The 19,752-nt window shown below is 41.7% G+C and overlaps 1 protein-coding gene across 1 annotated transcript in view; it reads right to left on the reverse strand.

Annotated features, from left to right (window-relative positions):
- CXCL14 (C-X-C motif chemokine ligand 14) overlaps positions 1–15,852 on the reverse strand; it is a 41,158-nt gene extending 25,306 nt beyond the window's left edge. The window contains exons 1-2 of the mRNA XM_082255442.1: positions 15,555–15,852; positions 14,998–15,103 (exon numbers count right to left, since the gene is read on the reverse strand). Coding sequence (XP_082111568.1) covers positions 14,998–15,103; positions 15,555–15,618 — 170 coding nt within the window. The 5' untranslated portion in view covers positions 15,619–15,852. The remainder of the gene's footprint in view (positions 1–14,997; positions 15,104–15,554) is intronic.
- Between the last annotated feature and the right edge of the window lie 3,900 nt (positions 15,853–19,752).

Consider the following 19,752-nt stretch of genomic DNA (forward strand, 5'->3'; position numbering starts at 1 on the left):
ATGTGATTTTCTTTCTTTGCACAGAAATTACTTTAAACATATGTGACAAAAATGTACAAAGTATATTTTTGCATGCAAGTGTAAAATCCCATTTTTGTTCAAGTTTTAGTGTAACATATATGGGACACTGTACCCCCTGCTGCAAGTTATAGGGATATTAGGTTTCACCAAGTAGTTACGTGACCATGTAAATGCACAAGGCTGCAGGCCATATCAAAAGGCCCTGAATTCCAGAAGGAATACTAACATTCTTAATTTCTTGCAGAAGGTCAGTTATTCCTTAAGATACAACCTTTCAGACACTGACATACACAGATAAAGGGATCACATGGATCGCGATAACTCACAGATTTGGTTAAACTCATACTGCGGTGCACTGACGCAAAGTGGTAAATATTGAGTAACACAGACCGAAACAGGCAGACATACACCAACACAAGATAAACATGCCTCTGGGAACTCCCAGTTTAAATGGGTTTCTGACAGCTGTACAAAAAGTCACCCCCACCTACAAAATCGGTGCCCACTTTTGTTTAAATAATTCTCCTCTAGTAAAAAGGGCTTTAGACCAGGTAGGCAAACCTGGTAGGCAGAACTTACTGCAATGATAATTGAACCTTAATGTAATGAAGTGTAGCACCTAATTTTGCAGGTTTGAGATCATGTTGAGACTGTATATACAGCATATTCTGAAGTAATGATGTAATAATAATGTGTAGTTAGTTTCATAGGGCACTAAAAAGGAGTGCAATATACTGACTAGGGTCCATTATGAAGTTATAATTTAAAGACACCTTAATACAAATCTTTTTCTATACTGATAACCAAAAATAATTAAAGTGGTTCTAAAAGGCAGAAGGTTTTTTACATTAAAAAAGATATATGAGGTACGTAAAAAAAAAAAAAAAAAAAGATATTCACCTAGGGGGAAGCAGCATCGGTCTGATGCTTCATCTATCCTCTGCCAGCTCCATACCAAATCAAACACTGATGATCGCTCAACTCTCAGTCTACAGGCTGCAGAGAGCTGGTGACTGTCATTCACTGGCTCTGCGCTCTGCCCCTCCAGCGCTCAATGGGAGGTCAGGGCTGTTGGGGGAGCGGGAGAGGCTGGCTCAGGCTCTCAGCAGCTCCCCAAGAAGCTGAGCTAGCTGCTGATCCAGGCTTCTGGGTCAGGATATGGTCAGGATTTTTTTCAGAACCTGTGTCAGGTCTGTGACATAAGCCTGGACTTCAGCCTTCTGTCAGCTGAAAACGAGTCAAAGGAGGGCAGAACGAACTGCACTCATGTGATGCATTGGAGATGTGCAGCCCAAAAAGCTTTGGTTATACTTCTCCTGTAATGCGTTCTCTGCATTAAGGTAAAAAAAACCTTTGGAGTGCAGCCCTGCTACTTTAAAACACAGTGGGGAGCAAGTTAATGGACCCACAGAGCTGGCTCAGGAGTGAGCCCGCAAAAGTGCCCCACATAGCAAGCAGCTTGTTATGATGGGCACTTGATGGTGAGAAGGAGCCAGGAGTGTCAGCAGGGGATCCGAGAAAAGAAGGATCGGGGATGCTCTGTGCACAACCATTGCACGGAGCAGGTAAGTATAACATATAACAAAGTATGCATTTATAATCACTTAAAAAAATGTACTAATTAAAAATTGAACAAATTATGCATTTTCTTCTTCAAAAAAAGCAGATTATGTTTTTTTTTTTTTCTAAAAAGAGGCATTTTACCAAGTCAAAGGAAAGCAGGAAAGAAACAGCTGATAAAATAACAAAATATACACAGTTGTTTTTTTTTACTAGAAAGAGGAAAGTTAATATGTACTTTTTCCACAATGTTTCCCTTGCCCCCTGAAAGTTTTGTGTCTGTACATAAAAGAACAGAAGGCAAAAAGAAGCTGGAATTGTGAACAGTTTTGGCCACACACAGGTCCAATTTGTTTTTTAATTGCTCCAAATGTTCTTGTGTGTTGAGGGAAGTCATAAACATAAAACGTTTATAGTTCTCTTGAAAGGATATTAGGAATGGTTAAAGTGGGTATGAACTGGGTAAGTAAAGACTTGGTATGTTATATATGACATCTAAAAATGTTAAATGTGCCTATGCGGTACCCCGAAAGATGTACCTTCTGTCTTGAATTCCTCCTGAGCAATAGCCAAGCACTGTCTACAGCCTCCCATTGGTATAATTGCAGCATCAGTCTAATGTACTGTGCCTATGACTGTTATTTTGGATTTTCAGTGAGATTCAGTGAGATTTGGTGATGTCATTACTGTCACTCGCCGTATTTCTTGCTGGACAGAACATTGCAGTGCAAGGATCTCCCAGCTTCTGCTTCATTAATTCTGTAAATCTGTGCTTCCTTTACCTTTGCTGTTTCCTGATTATTCATCAACCAGTGAACAGATCACCAGTCAGTGCCTCCACACAAACAGTGTAGAACAGGGTTAGGCAACCTTTGAGAACCAGAGATCTACCTGAAAAACATGAAAGAGGTCAAAGACCACTGGGGCCTGTGCCCCCCCCCCCTATTTTTTAGAGAAATTAATTAGCAAGGTCTAATTAAATACTAAGGAAAAATATAATAAAACACATGTCACTGTAAAAATATAAACTCAAATTACTTTTACAATAAACAGTGTCAATAGGGCAGTGGACAGTGTCAGTAGGGTAGTGGACGGTGTCAGTAGAGCAGTGCACAGTGTCAGTAGAGCACTGGACAGTTTAGCAGGGCAGAGGTTGGTGTCAGTAGGGCAGTGGATGGTGTCAGTCAGTAAAGCAGTGGACATGTATGTAAGGCAGAGGTTGGTTTCAGCAGAACAGTGGATGGTGCCGGTAGGGAGGTGGACTTTGTCATTAGGGCAGAGGACGGTGCCAGTAGAGCAGTGTATGGTGTCCGTAGGGCAGTTGACTTTGTTATTACCTTTTCTTTTTTACAGTTATTTTTATTATTTTTTTACTATACATTTTTTACATTTTTTTTTTACAATGTTTTAGGAGCCCTTTTGGGAGGCTTTGGTGAAATATCAGGGGGTCTAAACTGATGTCTCACTTTTGAGAAAGAGAAAGGGACTGAGGACAGAGATTCCCCAGTCCCTTTCTCTGCAGCCTCAGCTGCACTGAACAGTGAATGAATGGGAAGTGCTCTGTGTTTAGAGGTTTCCTGTTCATTGACAAACTGAAGCATAGTAAACACAATTTACTATACTTCAATTATGAACACAGTAACATGAAATTACATACCTACAGGCCCCTTTCCCCACTCTCCATCCTGGAACATGACCCGCAAGAGCCATCGGGAGAGGAAAGGAGGGAAGCTGGTAGCACTGCCGGGAGGGGGGGGGACCAGATCAAGTTGGCACACAGGGGGCCTGGGCAACCAAAAGAAGAGGAACAGTGACAGGAGGGGCGGTGGGGATGGCATTTACTGTCACCAATCCCCTTTCCTCCTGCACCCACCGAATGCCAGCAGGAGTAGAGTAGAGGTGGTTGTTTTCAGTGGCTGCAGGAGGAAACAGAATCAGTGACAGTTAATCCCGCTCCCACCACCTCTCCTGTCCCTGTTCCCAGGTTTGGCAAGGCATAATTGCACTCCACCTGTCACCTACCAGCGATCAGTAGGACTAAACCCATCTATTTAAAATCCCAGCTTGCCACATTTGCTTGTGCTCCTAATCAAACTGTCAAACCATCAAATGACTGGTGCCAAAACTGATCACGTGTGCAGCACCTTGGCAGTTTCTGAACAGAGGATAAGATGGCAACTTGGCTAAAAAGGATAGGAATTTTTAACTACATACTAAATAGTAGAATTCTAAGAATTTTAACAGAAAATATTCCATCAAACCTAATCCATTGATTACTGGCATTTCATAAGACATAACAATTCTGTCTTATCAATAATCACATATATATCAAATAGCTGAAATAGAGTGTGCTACTAGAATATTGCAGGCAAATTTATTTGACTCGTGGTAAGTGTGAGTCTGGAACCTGGGTCAGGGTTTATTGCAGGTCAGGTTGGATGACTCATACAGGCAGGTCTCTGGTGTCTCCCCCTGGTTCTGGAAGTTTGGAGTAACTTCTAGAAGTTAGTGGGTGGATGCCAGGAGGGTTGATCTGCATACTTAGCGGAACTTGGCCATCCTCAGGTGTACTGTCCTGGCAGATTGGCTAGGCTAGTCCTTAAATATGGATAACTCATACTAGTAGGTGAGTCAGGAAGATGGAGTGCTGGGGAGGCTGTCAGTGGCCTTGGAAGGGTCTCTTAGGTCCAGTGGAGACCCCAGACTGGGCTTGGGCTGGCTCAGGAGGATCCATTCAGCAGAACGATTTTATTTGGAATCTTGCCTGAGAGCAGTGGGAGCAAGAGTGAGTACATCAGCACACCAAGGGATTTTCAAGGAGAGAGACTGCCACATATAGCAAGCTTTCTAAAGGACAGCATTATGCTTAACCCTTTTATCCTTGCCCTGGGGATCTCCAGATCAGCCAGGAGGGCTGGTAGTGCCTTCAAACAGTATAGCTGGGAGCAGTTCTACACAAGGAGAGGATATACTCCTGCATGCAGTTTGCCTTATCTTTTCTATGCTATTTACAAAAGGGGCTGAGAGCTCCTAGTCAGTAATGGGCTTTTGCTACTAATCTACTAAGGACAGTGTAAAGAAAGGAAAGAAAGTAGCTCAGGATCTTTTTGTGAATTTGTCCCCTTCTTTGTTGTCATTGGCTTCAAGTTGGGCATCCCATAATATCCTTTACTCCCTCCAAGTTATTACCCCTAATAAAACATGAAAAACAAAGTCAAGGGACTGACTTCCAGTGTTTGGATGCAAACAAAGAATGCATGTTGCCTTACTGTGCAGGACTAGGGGAGCCAGTTGCCAGCAGTCCCTACAGGGGAAGTGCTATAAGATAAACTAAAAAAAAAAAGCACGATTGTATGCCTGCATATGTTACAGTGGGGCAGCCATTTCTCTTGTCTCCAGCACAACTGGGATTGTTTCTCTCGAGTTCCAAAGTCCTAAATCATTAGATCTTACATATTTTGCAATATATACAGGCAATACAGGGCTGGTGAAAACACTTCTGACACCCTAGGTGAAACCTCATTATACCCACTGGCTCTGCCCCAGACTCCACCCCTTTTGCCCTGCCTGTGCAAGCTGCAAAAAACTTAGACATAAGGCCCCACTCATGCCCATCAGCTTAAGATGACCAAGTTTCTAAACTGCCATTCAGGGACCCCCCCCCCATCTTCCCCCAAAAAATATGATTTCAAAACCCTCGCTGACCATGGCATCTGTCACTCCTTTCCCTCCTGCATGGCTATCTATAGCATAGAGCGCTGGTAGGAAGTGATGTCACCTTAGAGCAGTGGTCCCCAACCCTTTTGGCATAGGGGACCAGCTTTGTGGAAGAAAATTTAGCTAAGGACTGGAAGGGGGATGTAGTCTTGGGGTTGACATGAAATTCAGCGGTGGGTGATATGTCAGGCAAATGGCTGGTGTTAGAACTTAAATCATCCTGATACCATGCTTGATATGATGTCAAGATGATTGAAACAAATTATTTCTATTACTACATTGTAATATATAATAAATAGTTAAACTCACCATAATGCAGAATCAGTGGAAGCCCTGAGCTTGTCACTTGCCACCAGATGCAACGTGCCACCGTCGCTTGCCACCAGATGCAGCCTGTCACTTGTCACCAGATGCAGCTTGTTACTTGCCACCATTGCCTGCCACCAGATGCAGCTTGTCACTTGCCACAGTCGCTTCCACCAGATGCAGCATCCCACCGTTGCCTGCCAGCAGATGCAGCTTGTCACTTATCACCAGATGCAGCTTATCACTTGTCACCATCGCCTGCCACCAGATGCAGCTTGCCACTTGCCACAGTCATCTGCCACCAGATTCAGAATGTCACTTGCCACCATTGCCTGCCACCAGATGCAGCTTGTCACTTGCCACAGTCGCCTGCCCCCAGATACAGCGTCCCACCATTGCCTGCCAGCAGATGCAGCTTGTCACTTGTCACCAGATGCAGCTTGTCACTTGCCACTGTCGCCTGCCAGCAGATGCAGCTTGCCACTTGCCACAGTCGTCTGCCACCAGATGCAGCTTGTCACCATTTCCTGTCACCAGATGCATCCTATTACCATTACCTCTCACCAGATTCAGCTTGTCATTTCCCAATGTCACCTGCCACCAGATGCAGAGTGTCACTTGCTCCTGTCATCTGCCACCAGATGCAGTGTGTCATCATTGCCTGTCACCAGATGCAGTTTGTCACCATTGCCTGCCAGCAGATGCAGCTTGTCACCATTGCCTGTCACCAGATGCATTGTGTCACCATTGCCTGTCACCATTCCCTGTCACCAGATGCAGCATGTCACCATGTCACCATTGCCTGTCACCAGATGCAGCGTGTCACAATTGCCTGCCAGCAGATGCAGCTTGTCACTTGTCACCAGATGCAGCTTGTAACTTGCCACCATTGCCTGTCACCAGATGCATCGTGTCACCATTGCCTGTCATCAGAAGCAGTTTGTCACCATTGCCTGCCAGCAGATGCAGCTTGTAACCATTGCCTGTCACCAGATGCATCGTGTCACCATTGCCTGTCACCAGATGCATTGTGTCATCATTGCCTGTCACCAGATGCATTGTCACCATTGCCTGTCACCAGATGCATTGTCACAATTGCCTGCCAGCAGATGCAGCTTGTCACTTGTCACCAGATGCAGCTTGTAACTTGCCACCGTCGCCTGCGACCAGATGCAGCTTGCCACTTGCCACAGTCACCTGCCATCAGATGCAGCGTGTCACCATTGCCTGCCACCAGATGCATCGTGTCACTATTGCCTGCCACCAGATGCAGCGTGTCACCATTGCCTGTCACCAGATGCAGTGTGCAACTTGCCACCCAATGCAGTTTGTCACTTGCCACCCGAAGCCTGCAGTGTTCCACTTCACCCATGGCCTGGCTCTCTCTCTCTCCCCTTTAGCTGGGCATGCTGGGGACTGCAGTTTCCCCCAGTCTGTTCCATGATCCTCTCTGCTCCTTTTACATTTTCTTTCCTCGCCAATAGGTAGGAGAGGGGCGAAACATCATTCCGGCAAGCTCCGCTCCCTAATACAGCTGCAGGAAGAGGAGAGGGAGGGGGAAAGAAGAGCCCACAGCTGCTCTCTCTCCACACAGCCACTCCGATCTCCTGCTGTTCTACTCCCTGCTGCTGACAGAAGGAGGGAGGGAGAACAGGCAGGAACAGACAGTGGCGGCTCGAGCAGAGGCGAGGTAGCACAGTTTCTCCTTCTCGTGCCACAGGGGAGAGAAAGCAGGAGGGGGATCCGCGGTGCCTGCTGGGCAAATTGAGGAGCCACCTCTGCCCATGGCGACATCGCCCCCGGCTGATGTGCGCTCTAGGCCGGCGCCTACCTTTCCTATAGGTAGCGCTGGCCCTGTGTGTGTACAGCAACATTTATTATGGATCAGACAAAATCCGTCATTTGTTAACCTGGTTGACTGTGTGAACAGACGTTTACTTAGCTGGTCCAAAATATGAGCCCTTTAATACATCCATAATTTCAAAATGAGATGCCCTAAATCATGTACCTTTTGGTACATTATTCATTTGGAACAGCAGTCTCCAGCCAATCAGTCAGAAGTTGCATGACATTCCAGTGTCTCCAGAGCTGAAAATGAAAGGCAAATCACCACTGCTCTCCAGTTCACACAATGTAATGCACTGTATCATTTAGACTATGTTGACGACACAAAGGGATATCTCAGATAGTTTGCATGGCAGTAATTCCACTGTTTGAAATGACCTTAAAGTCATTGTACACTGAAATAATTCAACATGAGAGCAGGTCTAAATAACTTTAATCTGTCAGGCATTTTAAACTCTTTGGGAGTAAAAGTCCAAGTTAAGACATACTGTATATCAATTGAAAAAAAAAAAAAACATATGCAGCACTCTGCAATGCATGCACTTTACCCATTTCATAATTACATGTTAATCTGCCATGTATGCAGTCTGCTCCTTAAAGCTGCAGTAAAGAGAAATACAAAAAATCCAGTCCCCCTGCAACTTAATGTCATAATGTGCTAGTATGCATCACATACTAGCATATTATGAAAGGCTTACCTGTAAAATAAAGCCCTCCAGCATCATGCTGTCACAGTTGACAGGGCTTCCATCACCCAATCTTTCCTCTGAGTTCCCTGACTTCACCTGAGCCGCGATGAAATCACTCCTGTGTCACGGCACAGAGCTCTGGACTGATGGCACATTCACTGTGCCCTCAATTCAGAGCACAGTGCACATGCGCTGGTGACAAGCATGTTTAGGAAATTTTAATTTTGCCTACAGGTAAGCTTTATTATGAGCTTACCTGTAGGTAAATGTGACAAAGCGGAGTTTGCTACCACTTTATGTCTTGTTGTGGGCAGACCACACACAGCTTTTTCTAGCCTGAGCGTTGTCAGCCCTGCTCAGTGTTTTTTGCTAAACTACTCAATTATTCCTAATCTCACAGCATAAAGGCTAATCATTCTGTAATCCAAGATAAGAATGTTGAGATAACTTGGGAAGTTTGCAAAAGGGACACAGGTCAACCCTGTATTTCTGACTAGATAATTTTTCTGGCATTTATCAAGGAGATATCACAGAATGCTTCTAATGGTATAATAAAAAGACTAAAAAGCAGCAAATGAGAGAAGTTCAGTTTACATAAATGTTAAGACCGTGCATCGCAAGATGCCAAAATCTTCTTTTGTGCATTGCTCTGATCTAGTTTTCACATTTCCTACTATCAGATCTTAACCTCCTCAACTTTAATGTGTAGTAGTAGCCAAAGCTGGCCATACACAAAAATATTCCATCCTGTTTCTTCCAATTTTATTCTCACTATGGTTGAAGATAAATGTTGATTTGACCCCACTAGCAATTAGAAAATCAAAAGAACGTTCTTAAAACTAAATTCTAGGGGGGCGGAGCCGGCATCTAGAGCGGATGGACGTGTAATACCGCCGCTCTGCAACAACGAGCTGAAACAAGCTATACCCAGCGTTACCACAGCTTCTAAAACCGACCAGGCACCCCGGCAGAGTACCGGAGAAGAGGACGGCGCATGTTGGCAAACGCAAGCAGCGGGACCGGCGGAAGAAGCTCACGGAGTTCTTCTCCCCGGCTGTAGGCCGCAACAGCAAAGATGGCGCCGGCGCCTGGTCCCACGCTGCTGCCTCACCGGGAGCCGCCGCAGCACTTTCAAGAATGGAGGATGATGAGGTAGGAGGGTTGCATAGCGATCCCCATCAGACGCACCCATCCCCCTTCACCAGCCGTGTAAAACAGCGGAGAAACCTGACAGGAGAAGGGGATGACAGGGAGCTGGAGGATTCTATACATGATAAGGGGGAAGCTATGGAACAAACAGTGTCCTATGGGCAGCAGCTAGATGCATATCCCACTACAGGCCAAACCATCACTGACACAGCCATGAAGGACATGATGAGAACCTTAAGGGGAGCACTTCAACAAGATATGTCTTAAACAAAATTCTACTAGTATATGGCCAGCTTAAAGTGGTTTTAAACCTCAAACATGAAATAAAAAACAAAGTATATCCCTCTATGTACTTGGCTCAATGAGGAGCACTAAGTGTCACTTTTGTCTGCTGCTTCATTCCTATGCTATTAACATGCATCACTTCTGACAATTTTTCCTGACACCAAGAGAAAAATGGGGACAGGGGAGGGACCGCCAGCTGATTGGCAGCCTCAGCTCTGTTCCTGTGTGCTGTGTGGAAGGGGGAGGGGGGGTGTTTCTTTTCTCCAATCAGCTGTCAGAGCTCTCCTCGCTGAGCTTTGCAGAGTGTGACTTCAGCTTTCTACCTCCTTTTTTCTGAACTCTCAGACAAGCTTAATAATTCAGCACTTTGATGGATGTAGAAAATAGGCTGTAGATAGAAAGGTACAACTTAAGTAGGAGGATTTGTTTCATCTCTGTATATCACCTATGGCCAGTCTCTTTACTAGGTATACCGTATGGAAGGGTTTATAACCACTTTAAGCCTAATCTATTCATCATCCCATGTCAAACAAGGATGTCTAAATGGCCAATAAGGATACTTTCACTCAGCAGAGAGATGGTGTGCAGGCATTTCTTTTATCTATAGGGAAAGGATTAGCACTGAGGTTGAACCCTTAATTGTAATGTAAAGCTGGGTTTAGGGAAGTACACATGAGATCATCTAGCTAACAAAGGTAATAGCAGACAACCTATGTTGTCTAATTTTGGATAAATCTTTTACTTTTATAGGTTTAACGTGCTGTAAGATTATTTTAGCAACTTCATTTATAGTATATTATACTTCCCATTACAATACAATATAATTTTGACTTCTTTTAATAATGCCTCTCAGCAGCAAGTGCTATAATATTGGACATATAGAACCATGTGTTCCAATTCCTTTCTGTAAAGCTCAGCAGATGCACAGATGGCAGAGAATTTGCATTGTAGGCATTGTAAAGCTTGCTTGTTGATGTAATGCTATGGTAGCAGTGACGTGCTTGTGCCACTGCCCTGATAGCAACAAACCTCCCTGGCATGCTGGTGGTGTTCATAATAAAAATGTACTACATATTGTGGGTACTCAAAGGTGCTTTTCAGAACAGGACAAGGATGTAGTGATAGCCTTAAATATAATTGTGTGTCTTTTTTCAACCTGACTAACTATGTAACTATGTAATACTAAACCTACTTTTTTCTTGCTGGTGCACTGCCTGAAAAGACAAATGGTACTACTGCAAATAATAAAGGAAATTTCAATTTGTTTTGAGGCATTTGCTGTAAATGACTATTAAATATAAACCTGGTTTTGAAAAATACATTTTTAATAACTTTAGGGTTAAAATCTGCACCGATGACTTTTGGTTCAGCCATGCTTAGGAGAAAGCCGAAATGTCAGTGCCTTTTTATCTAACGTGGCAGTTGACATACAGCAATCAGCTAAATGAACATAGTTATAGACATATCAACTGACTATATAGCCTCTGTGTAAATATGAGTAATTTACATATGCACAGTAATTATCATTTCTATTGGTAATTTACATATGTACAGTAATTGTAATTTCTATTGGTAGCTCTTTCACAGTAATCTCCACTCCACCTTCGAGTCCTGTGCTGAGTAGCTGGCCTGATGCATTTTAAGCTAAGGAGGCTGGCACGGCATCATTTAGAGAATGCTTTGCATTTTCTGAATGAATGCAAATTGCTTTCTGATTGAATGAGGTGGAGAGCAGGACATCACAGCCCCACCTCTCCAGCTCATCCAATCAGAGAACACTTTGCATTCTCTAAATTGCACCTGTGCTGAGCGGATGACCCCCTGTGCTCCAAATGCATCAGGCCAGCCTTTCATCACGGAACCCAGAAGCAAGTGGAGATCGTGGTGTCTACAGTCATTTCCAGCTTCCAGGGGCATTGGGCAGGTATGGCACATACATAGTTGTATTGGTCCTATGTTGACCAATGTAACTATGTAAAATATACCAGACCTGTGGTTTTTCCTTAAAGCTATATTAAGAATGAGACTGATGTTTTGTTTTGCAGGCCCAAACTGGTAATCTGACAGCTCAAGTCTTTGTCAGAAAAACTATGTCTGATAGCATGTTTTTGAAGATTTTTAACTCCTGTATATAGTTACATAGTTACATAGTAGGTGAGGTTGAATAAAGACAATAGTCCATCCAGTTCAACCTGTGTAGGTGTGTGTGGCTGTAATCATCTAATATAGCCCTGAATGTTCTGATCCTTGAGATGTACTTCTAAGAGTCTTTTGAAAGCCACCATACTTCCCGCAGAAACCACCTCTTGTGGTAGAGAATTCCACAATCTTGTAGCCCTCACAGTAAAGAACCCCCCACGTTGCCTGAGGTTAAAACGCTTCTCCTCTAATCGCATTGTATGCCCTCGAGTCCTCGTGCAATCCCTTCAACTGAACAGCTTTTTTTCTAAGCTGAGATCCCCATTGAGATATTCATAAATTGCTATCATGTCCCTCCTCAGGCGTCTCTTCTCCAGGGAGAATAAATCGAGCGATTGCAGACGCTCTTCATAATTAAGGTCCTCCAATCCCCTAATTAGTTTAGTTGCCCTTCTCTGGAATCTCTCCAGCTCCAACTGTATGGTTTTTTTTTACCTAAAAAAAGTCAAAGTGTGTTGAAAAAAAAAGAAAATTTGCTGCAGCCAATATTTATTTGGTTCATATTCTTTACAGGTGTAAAGTTAAACCTAAATATATCAGTGTCCAGAAGACATACTTCATAGTTACATAGTTACATAGTTAGTGAGGTTGAAAAAAGACACCAGTCCATCCAGTTCAACCTATGATGTGTGTGTGTGTTTGCTTTTAACCGTACATTGTATACCCCTGTATGTTGTGGTCTCTAAGGTGCCCATCTAACAGTTTTTTGAAACTATCAATGCTCCCTGCTGATACGACTTCATAGATACAAAAACTGGTAGTAAATAACTTTTTTTTTCAGCAGTCACATGACCGGGGTCTTCTTTTCTTTTTTGAATGGGCAAGGGTTGTGTTAGGAGAGAGAGAGAGACATCCACAGATTGTCACTTTCTCTGATATAATCAGCCAATCTTGGACTGTCAATCATGCTGTACAGTTCAGGGCCGAGGGCAAGGAAGACATTGATTGGCAGTTTTTTGTAGTACAGGGCAGGAGAGAGGGTTTGGAAAGGGTGGAGTTTTAAATGTTTGCAGCATGAGCAGGCAATATGTGTATTGGCACATACAGCTGCCATCCTGCTATGGCAGTGCTGAGATTGGTGAAAACTGCATGCTATTACTAACAATAACTGACAAAGCCATCCACAACTTGACCCCTAACTATATCACTAACCTAGTCTCAAAATACTCAAATCATTCTCTTCGTTCCTCCCAAGACCTCCTGCTCTCTAGTTCCCTTGTCACCTCCTCCCATGCTCATTTCCAGGACTTCTCCCAAGCATCTCCTATCCTTTCAAATTCCCTACCCCAATCTGTCTATTTACAACTCTATCTACTTTCAGGTGATCCCTGAAAACTTTTCTCTTCAAAGAAGCCTATCCTGCCTCCACCTAACAATTATATATTTTTATTTTCTCCATCAGCTCATTTCTCACAGTTGTTACCTTTGTTTCACTTGACCCTCCCTTTTAAAATTGTAAGCTCTAACAAGCAGGGCCCTCTGATTCCTCCTTATTGAATTGTGTTATAACTATACGTTGTAAAGCACTGCACAAACTATTGGTGCTGTAAAAATCCTGCATTATAATAAAAATAATAATAATCAGTAAATCCTAAGAAATAGGCTGCATAATATAATATTTGGGGAAAAATGATATGTTAATATTGACTTTTCCTAAAATAGTTGCATTTTGCAACGCCTTCTCTTACCTGACAATCCTCTATATTTGTTGGTTTAGCCACATATCACTTTACTTCCTGCACACTTGATCCATAACAGTGACTCATATATACATTAAAGTAAACCTGTCACGGGTCTGGAAAAGTTAAACAGTGCCAAACCAGGTGACCGTTGCATCCAAAAATGATAAGTAGATTCAGAAATACATGCAATCTTAACTTCCCCTGTAAATATCAAGTTTGACCCCATCATTATTACCTTCTGAGCCTCGCTATTGGTCTTTCAATGTGAAAGATATCCATATTGTCTGATAGGAAGTGGGCATGAGAAAGGCAAGATCAACATTTACATAAAATTGGTTATTTACAAATGAATTAAACTGCATCTCTTTGTATCTTTTGGTGGCTTTGACATGCAGTTGAAAACCACCTCTATCATTTTTGGTAATATGCTTTATCTGAATTGCCTAGGTTTTAGGACTTTACATAGGATTAGTATCAACATAGTTGATCAAGATGTACTAAAACCCATCAATGGCCACACCTGATGAAGATGAATTAAGAATCTGCACTGTTAAGGGCTCATTCACACCAGATGCAGTGTTCATGCAGGTAAAATGCATGGATTTGAGAAAATTCACCCTTTTAATTGTGACTGTTCCCATTAAACATCTTGCCTGCTTGTTTTTTGATCTGTTAACCTGTGTACAATTTCTTTGAAGACCAGCTAAATGCACAGCAACGTGTTAACCTAGATGTCCTAGTGACCTTAGTATGTAAACTTGCTGCTCCTCTCTTCTTGGATGGAACTAAAGTACTGTATGGTCCTATTTGCTACAGCAGAAAGCATGCACAGTGAAACTTTTTGCTATGCAGATTGTGAATAAATGTGAAAAAGAATACTAAAGCATTGAATAAACTGCAATACACTATTGTAAATAAATCTGTAAATCTTGCAATGTCCCTTTTTATAAATATTTAGGAGGCATTCACTTTCATTAATCAAACCTGAGAACATAGACAAAAGCAAAAATGTAGAAGTGAAGGTAACTAAAATTCTACATGTTATAGGGTCAGTTCACCCAGAACTAATTATGTAGGGTACTGGAACAGTGCAGGTTGGCAAGAACACCCAAAACACCACAGCTAGAAACTAGGTTATGTGAATCTTGCTGCTGTAGAGATAGGCTGAATAAGGAAACTCTGCAATTTGTACATTTGCATGCTGACCTGTGTGGTCTACAAATAATAATGAAATTTAGGCAACCACAATTCATTACCAGACTTTACCTACAAGACTACTGAAAAATAGGAGGACTTATCTCTAAAGAATACAGTTGCCCCATAGGAAAAAATAAAGCTGTATATCTCAAATTTTAGTTTCCAAATGTAATACTGGTCTAGCCTGGATCTGTCCTTCAGTCTAAGCAGTCTTGTTGAACCTGTTTTAAATCGGCATGGAAATTAAAACAGCATGAATTAGCACAAACATTCTGTTAAATTTTAACTTTACATATTAACTGTCATGCTTAAAAATAAAAATTACAGGTAAATAGATAAATACATACATAATCATCTTTTCCTCACAATATGGATGTCTTGGTTTGATTTCCAGTTTCTGAACATCTGTGAATCTGATTTTTGGACCCTTTCGAGAACATTTGCATTTTGATCCTGGGGAAAAAAATATGAAAAAGGATGTCACAGAGGAAACTAAAACACACAAATATATTGTATATATTCATATATTGTGTGTTTTATTTGTATCAGTGCCACACTATCATATTTATTACTGTGTGTTGATTTACATCAGTTTTCCAAAATTTCAAAAAATGTAATGCTAAAGCATAGCTTAATAATGCATTTCAGACTTAAGGCTACAGAGATAGGTTCACTTGTTAAAATATAACATCAGGTAAAAGTCCTATGCAGACTGCAAAAAAGAGTATTGCTTTTCAGGGAATACATAACTATGTCATACATAACAAGGTGCGTTATCCCTTGTCGCTACACTTATACATTTAGTCGTTTCTAGCAAAATGCAACTAGCAGACTATTCAGTGTTCTATTCTGAAATGAAATAACTGTAGAAGAGAAATGACATTAAAAAAAAATAGTAACTTACCTTCCACATGGAGTGTGCAGATTGCTAGAATGAGTAATAGGATTGCTGCATAAAGAGGTTTCATGTCCAAATTCCTATTCTCTTACTTATAATGTGGAGATCAGTTTTAAACTGTGCTACCTGGAGGTCTGCCTGCGTGTGGAGTTCACAGAAGCTACGCTCACACTGTTTCTGTGCTGATGCCTTCACTGCCTGTTTTCCACCTTCACTCTGAGCTTCGCCTTGCTTGCTTGTCCTCTTTTAAAACAGATCCTACAGCTCAGGGTACAAAGTCATTAACATGCATAGCAACCAAACTACTCACTGCAATTTCTTCACTCTGTGGAGGGTGGAGATTTCTAGCCTACCCTATCCTGTTCAGCCTGAATGGAATGACTGAAAAACAGCACAGTCTAGATTTGTAACCCACACTTGGTTTTTTTTCCTCAAGTGAATTGTCAATAAATAAACTTCCTGATTGATTGTGTATTTGCTACTTTCTCCTTTAGCAGAAATTCACAAATTCATATATGTATACATCAGCACTGCTTTACTTTTTGTGTTTGATCTAATTAGGGAAAATCTGATCATTTCAAGTAGCCAATAAGTTTGAGTTAAAGAAAAAAATTGTTATGTAAGGTGTGTGTGTATGTATGTGTGCGTGTGTATATATATGTATATATATATATAATATATATATATGTGTGTGTGTGTCTTCCTGTGTGTGTGTGTGTATATAGATGATCTTACTCTTTTCCCAGTTAGTTATTTTTTACAAATACAAGTTGTTTTCCATTGCTTTAATATAAAAATGAGCTTCTGAATAATTTGTATACCCTCTCCTACTGTACCTAATATATATTACAAAGTAGGGATGGTGTTCATGTTTGCTGCCATTCAGGGTTCGTCCGAACTTTGTTTGCATTTTGACAAACGAAATCAGAGGTTTGCCTGTCCAACTAAACAAACCTCTGACTGCAGCAAGAAGTCATTCATTTATTGCTGGTATTAATGGTGCCACTAAATGACAATTTCCTACTGTAAGTACATTTTGTTTTTAAGATGCAAGTGGTTGCCTGCCTCCTAGCAACCAAGGATGCTGTGTGAGCCGCTGCCTGTCTTCCAACAACAATAATGTTACCTGTTGCTAGCACAGCGGCGGACGTGTGGTCATTTATGATTATAATGCATCATAACAGCCAGAACAAAAAACGTTTTGGAGCAACACCAAAATGTATATTAGACCCTTATTCTATGTAGGGGTCTAATCTTAAATTAAGAGGTCATGCCATTTAAAAACAAGAAAGCAAATTGCATTGGGTCCCCTAAAATACATACCGAAACCCTTATGGAAAGGAGGGGTATCCTTAATCATACCAAGCCACATGTCCTCAGCATAGTGAGGGTACCTTGCCAAGATCCTCTTCCACCCCCCAATCCCTGCCCTGTTGAATGTGAGGGTCGGAGGAGGGGATGGGAGCTTTCTAGAATCTGGAAGCCCTTTTTTTGAATAGGAACCCCCTCAGATACTCTTATTCATTTGAGTGCATGGCACCCCTTATTACTCATTCACAAAGAAAACAATTTAAATTGTAATATCATTTATTAAAAAAGCCTTTATTCTAAAATGTGTCCAATGGTGTAAATCCATCAATAATCATATCATCCAGTTATGTAGATCCACAGCAATCACAATAAAAGTTGATCCCGGCAACCTATATTTAGCCAGTGACGTCACCATCAGAACTAGATGTGTTAAGGGGCGTGTTTTGTTTCGGTGGGTGCTTGGGATCTTTGGCATTGTGGTTGACATAGGTTGACATAGATCTACTATATATCTCTGAAAAACATTATTAACAATGGACGTGTGGCTTTTTTTTCCTGTTAGCTGCCACCTATTATTTTTTCTTTGTAAATGTCACTTTTACTTGTGTACAATTTACAGGTGTGCTACTTCACAGTTAGGTTTAAGGCATCCCCAAGCATGTTATGTAAAGGAGTTATGCATTGTAATGTTTCGCTTTGAGCGTAAATAAGGGTGCTTTCACACTGATGTGGTGCGGTTTTCCCTCTATGGCAAAGCTTAGGCAACCTGCACACATTCGGGTTGCATAAGCTTTGCCATAGAGGGAAAACCGCACAAAGCTTAGGTAACCAGCACCCGCAACCCGGCACACATTCAATCACTATTTGCAGATTTTTGGATGTGTTTGCGGAATCTGCCCTGAATTCATTCCAAATAAATCAGCACTATTAGACAGGGCTTGTCGGTTTTGCTTACCATAGACCTATTGATATACTCCACACTGCTGAAGACAAAATAACAATATACACACAGTGGGATGGTGCACATACAGGGGGACCATTACTAAAATCTATGTACCCCATCAGAATGTGTTTGTTTGTGGGTTTCTGTAATGGGTAAGGATGGGTGATTCTACCTAGGTTCCATTTGAAGTCATTGGGGTGAATCCTGTTAAGCTTTTTTAGCTAAACGGCAAACTGCTATAACAAAAAAAAGCATGGGAAGCTGGGAACTGCCATGGGGGACATGTACCAAGTCAAACATTTAAGGAAAAAAAAACATACAGCAGGAGGAGGATCTTTTCATGGGGCATTGAGGGGAAAATATACATTTTTAAAAATAACATGCTTGCGGGATGTCCTAAAGCTGTACATGGTGTTTTGCAACACTACGATTTTCACAGACTGTCACAGCGACTGCAAATGCAAGCAGTGCATATTTGGCTATGAAATTGATATCTTTCTTTTACAATTAGCTTGGCTTACATTGTAGCAGCAGTACTTTAGCAGTAATTTATATAATTTCAGGTAAATTTAGCAGTGACATGCTTTTTCATCAAACATTATTAGGCCAGCATTAACCAGTGAATAGAAATTGGCCAATGGTCTGTAGTTTACTGAGTCTGTCCCTGTTCTTAATTATGCAAAGCTGTTCTTCAGCTGGTCAATTTATATTAAAGCAGTATTAAACCCAAAAGCAAACATTTATTATATTGCAGTTTACCAGTGACTGATTATAAAATGTGAGCTGGATTTTGGCTTAAATTTGTTAATGTAATCAAATCTGCTAATCCATTTAACCCCCTCCCCCCATTACCGACTGACAATGCTGCTGTCTGCTTTGTGTCCTATGCTCATTCCTCCAGACTTGTGTTTCACTAATAATGGAGGTGCGTTACTTGCCAGATCAGAAGATGAAAAAAGATGAAAAGCTAAAGAAAAGAAAGCTGATGCAGCCATCACATCTAATAATTGATAAGCTAAAATATATAAAATTTTGACTTTGGGTTTAATATCGCTTTAAACTCTCATTTAGAATTAGGAGATCACAGAAGATGTAGCAATGTAAAATTAGTCAGCAGGAGGCTCATTTCTATAAAGGAGAAATGGCCAAAATGTACTAGAGAAAAAGATTACAGGCAACTATTTTTGTGCAAAAGGTAAAGATTGCAAATGACATCATAATACATTTGGCCAACAACAGGACAATGTTAAAGAGGTTGTAAACCCATGAAACTTTTTTTTTTTTTTGCAACCTGAAAGACAAACACATAATGAGCTAGTATGCATCGCATACTAGCTCATTATGAAATACTTACCTTAGAACAAGCCCCCGCCATGCCGCCCGCTTACCTGTATGACGGGCGACATGTCCAGTCGCCCGTCTTCCGGGATCGCGGCATCCGGCCATCTGATTGGCCGGAGCCGCGGTGACGTCACTCCCGCGCACGCGCGCTGGAGCTGACGGTCACGGCACAGAGCTCTGAAGGAATGACACCAGCAGCCGTTCCTTCAGAGCGCATGCGCCAGTGACATCACTGGCTGCATGTAAGGTAAATATCTCCTAAATGGTGCATGTTTAGGAGATATTTACAGTACCTATAGGTAAGCCTTATCATAGGCTTACCTATAGGTAAAAGTGTCAGAGGAGGGTTTACTTCCTCTTTAAATAGCTAGGCTAGGCCCAAATTTAATAGAGATGAGGCTGAGTCTTTACTACAAGAATTAAAATACTTTAGAGGAAAAAGCAGTTTGATACTGTCCAGCAGCAGGACAGTTTTAATTAAGGATATTAGGCCTGATGTATCCCTAAAAGCCGGTTCATACTACCGCAACCAGAAAGTCACCCCATGAAGGAGCGACTTTTTAGCGTGACTTTGAATAGACTTGAAGAGACTTGTTTAGAGACTTGTGA

Source organism: Pelophylax lessonae, assembly GCF_965119305.1.
Source record: "Pelophylax lessonae genome assembly, chromosome: 4".
NCBI classification, from domain to species: domain Eukaryota; kingdom Metazoa; phylum Chordata; class Amphibia; order Anura; family Ranidae; genus Pelophylax; species Pelophylax lessonae.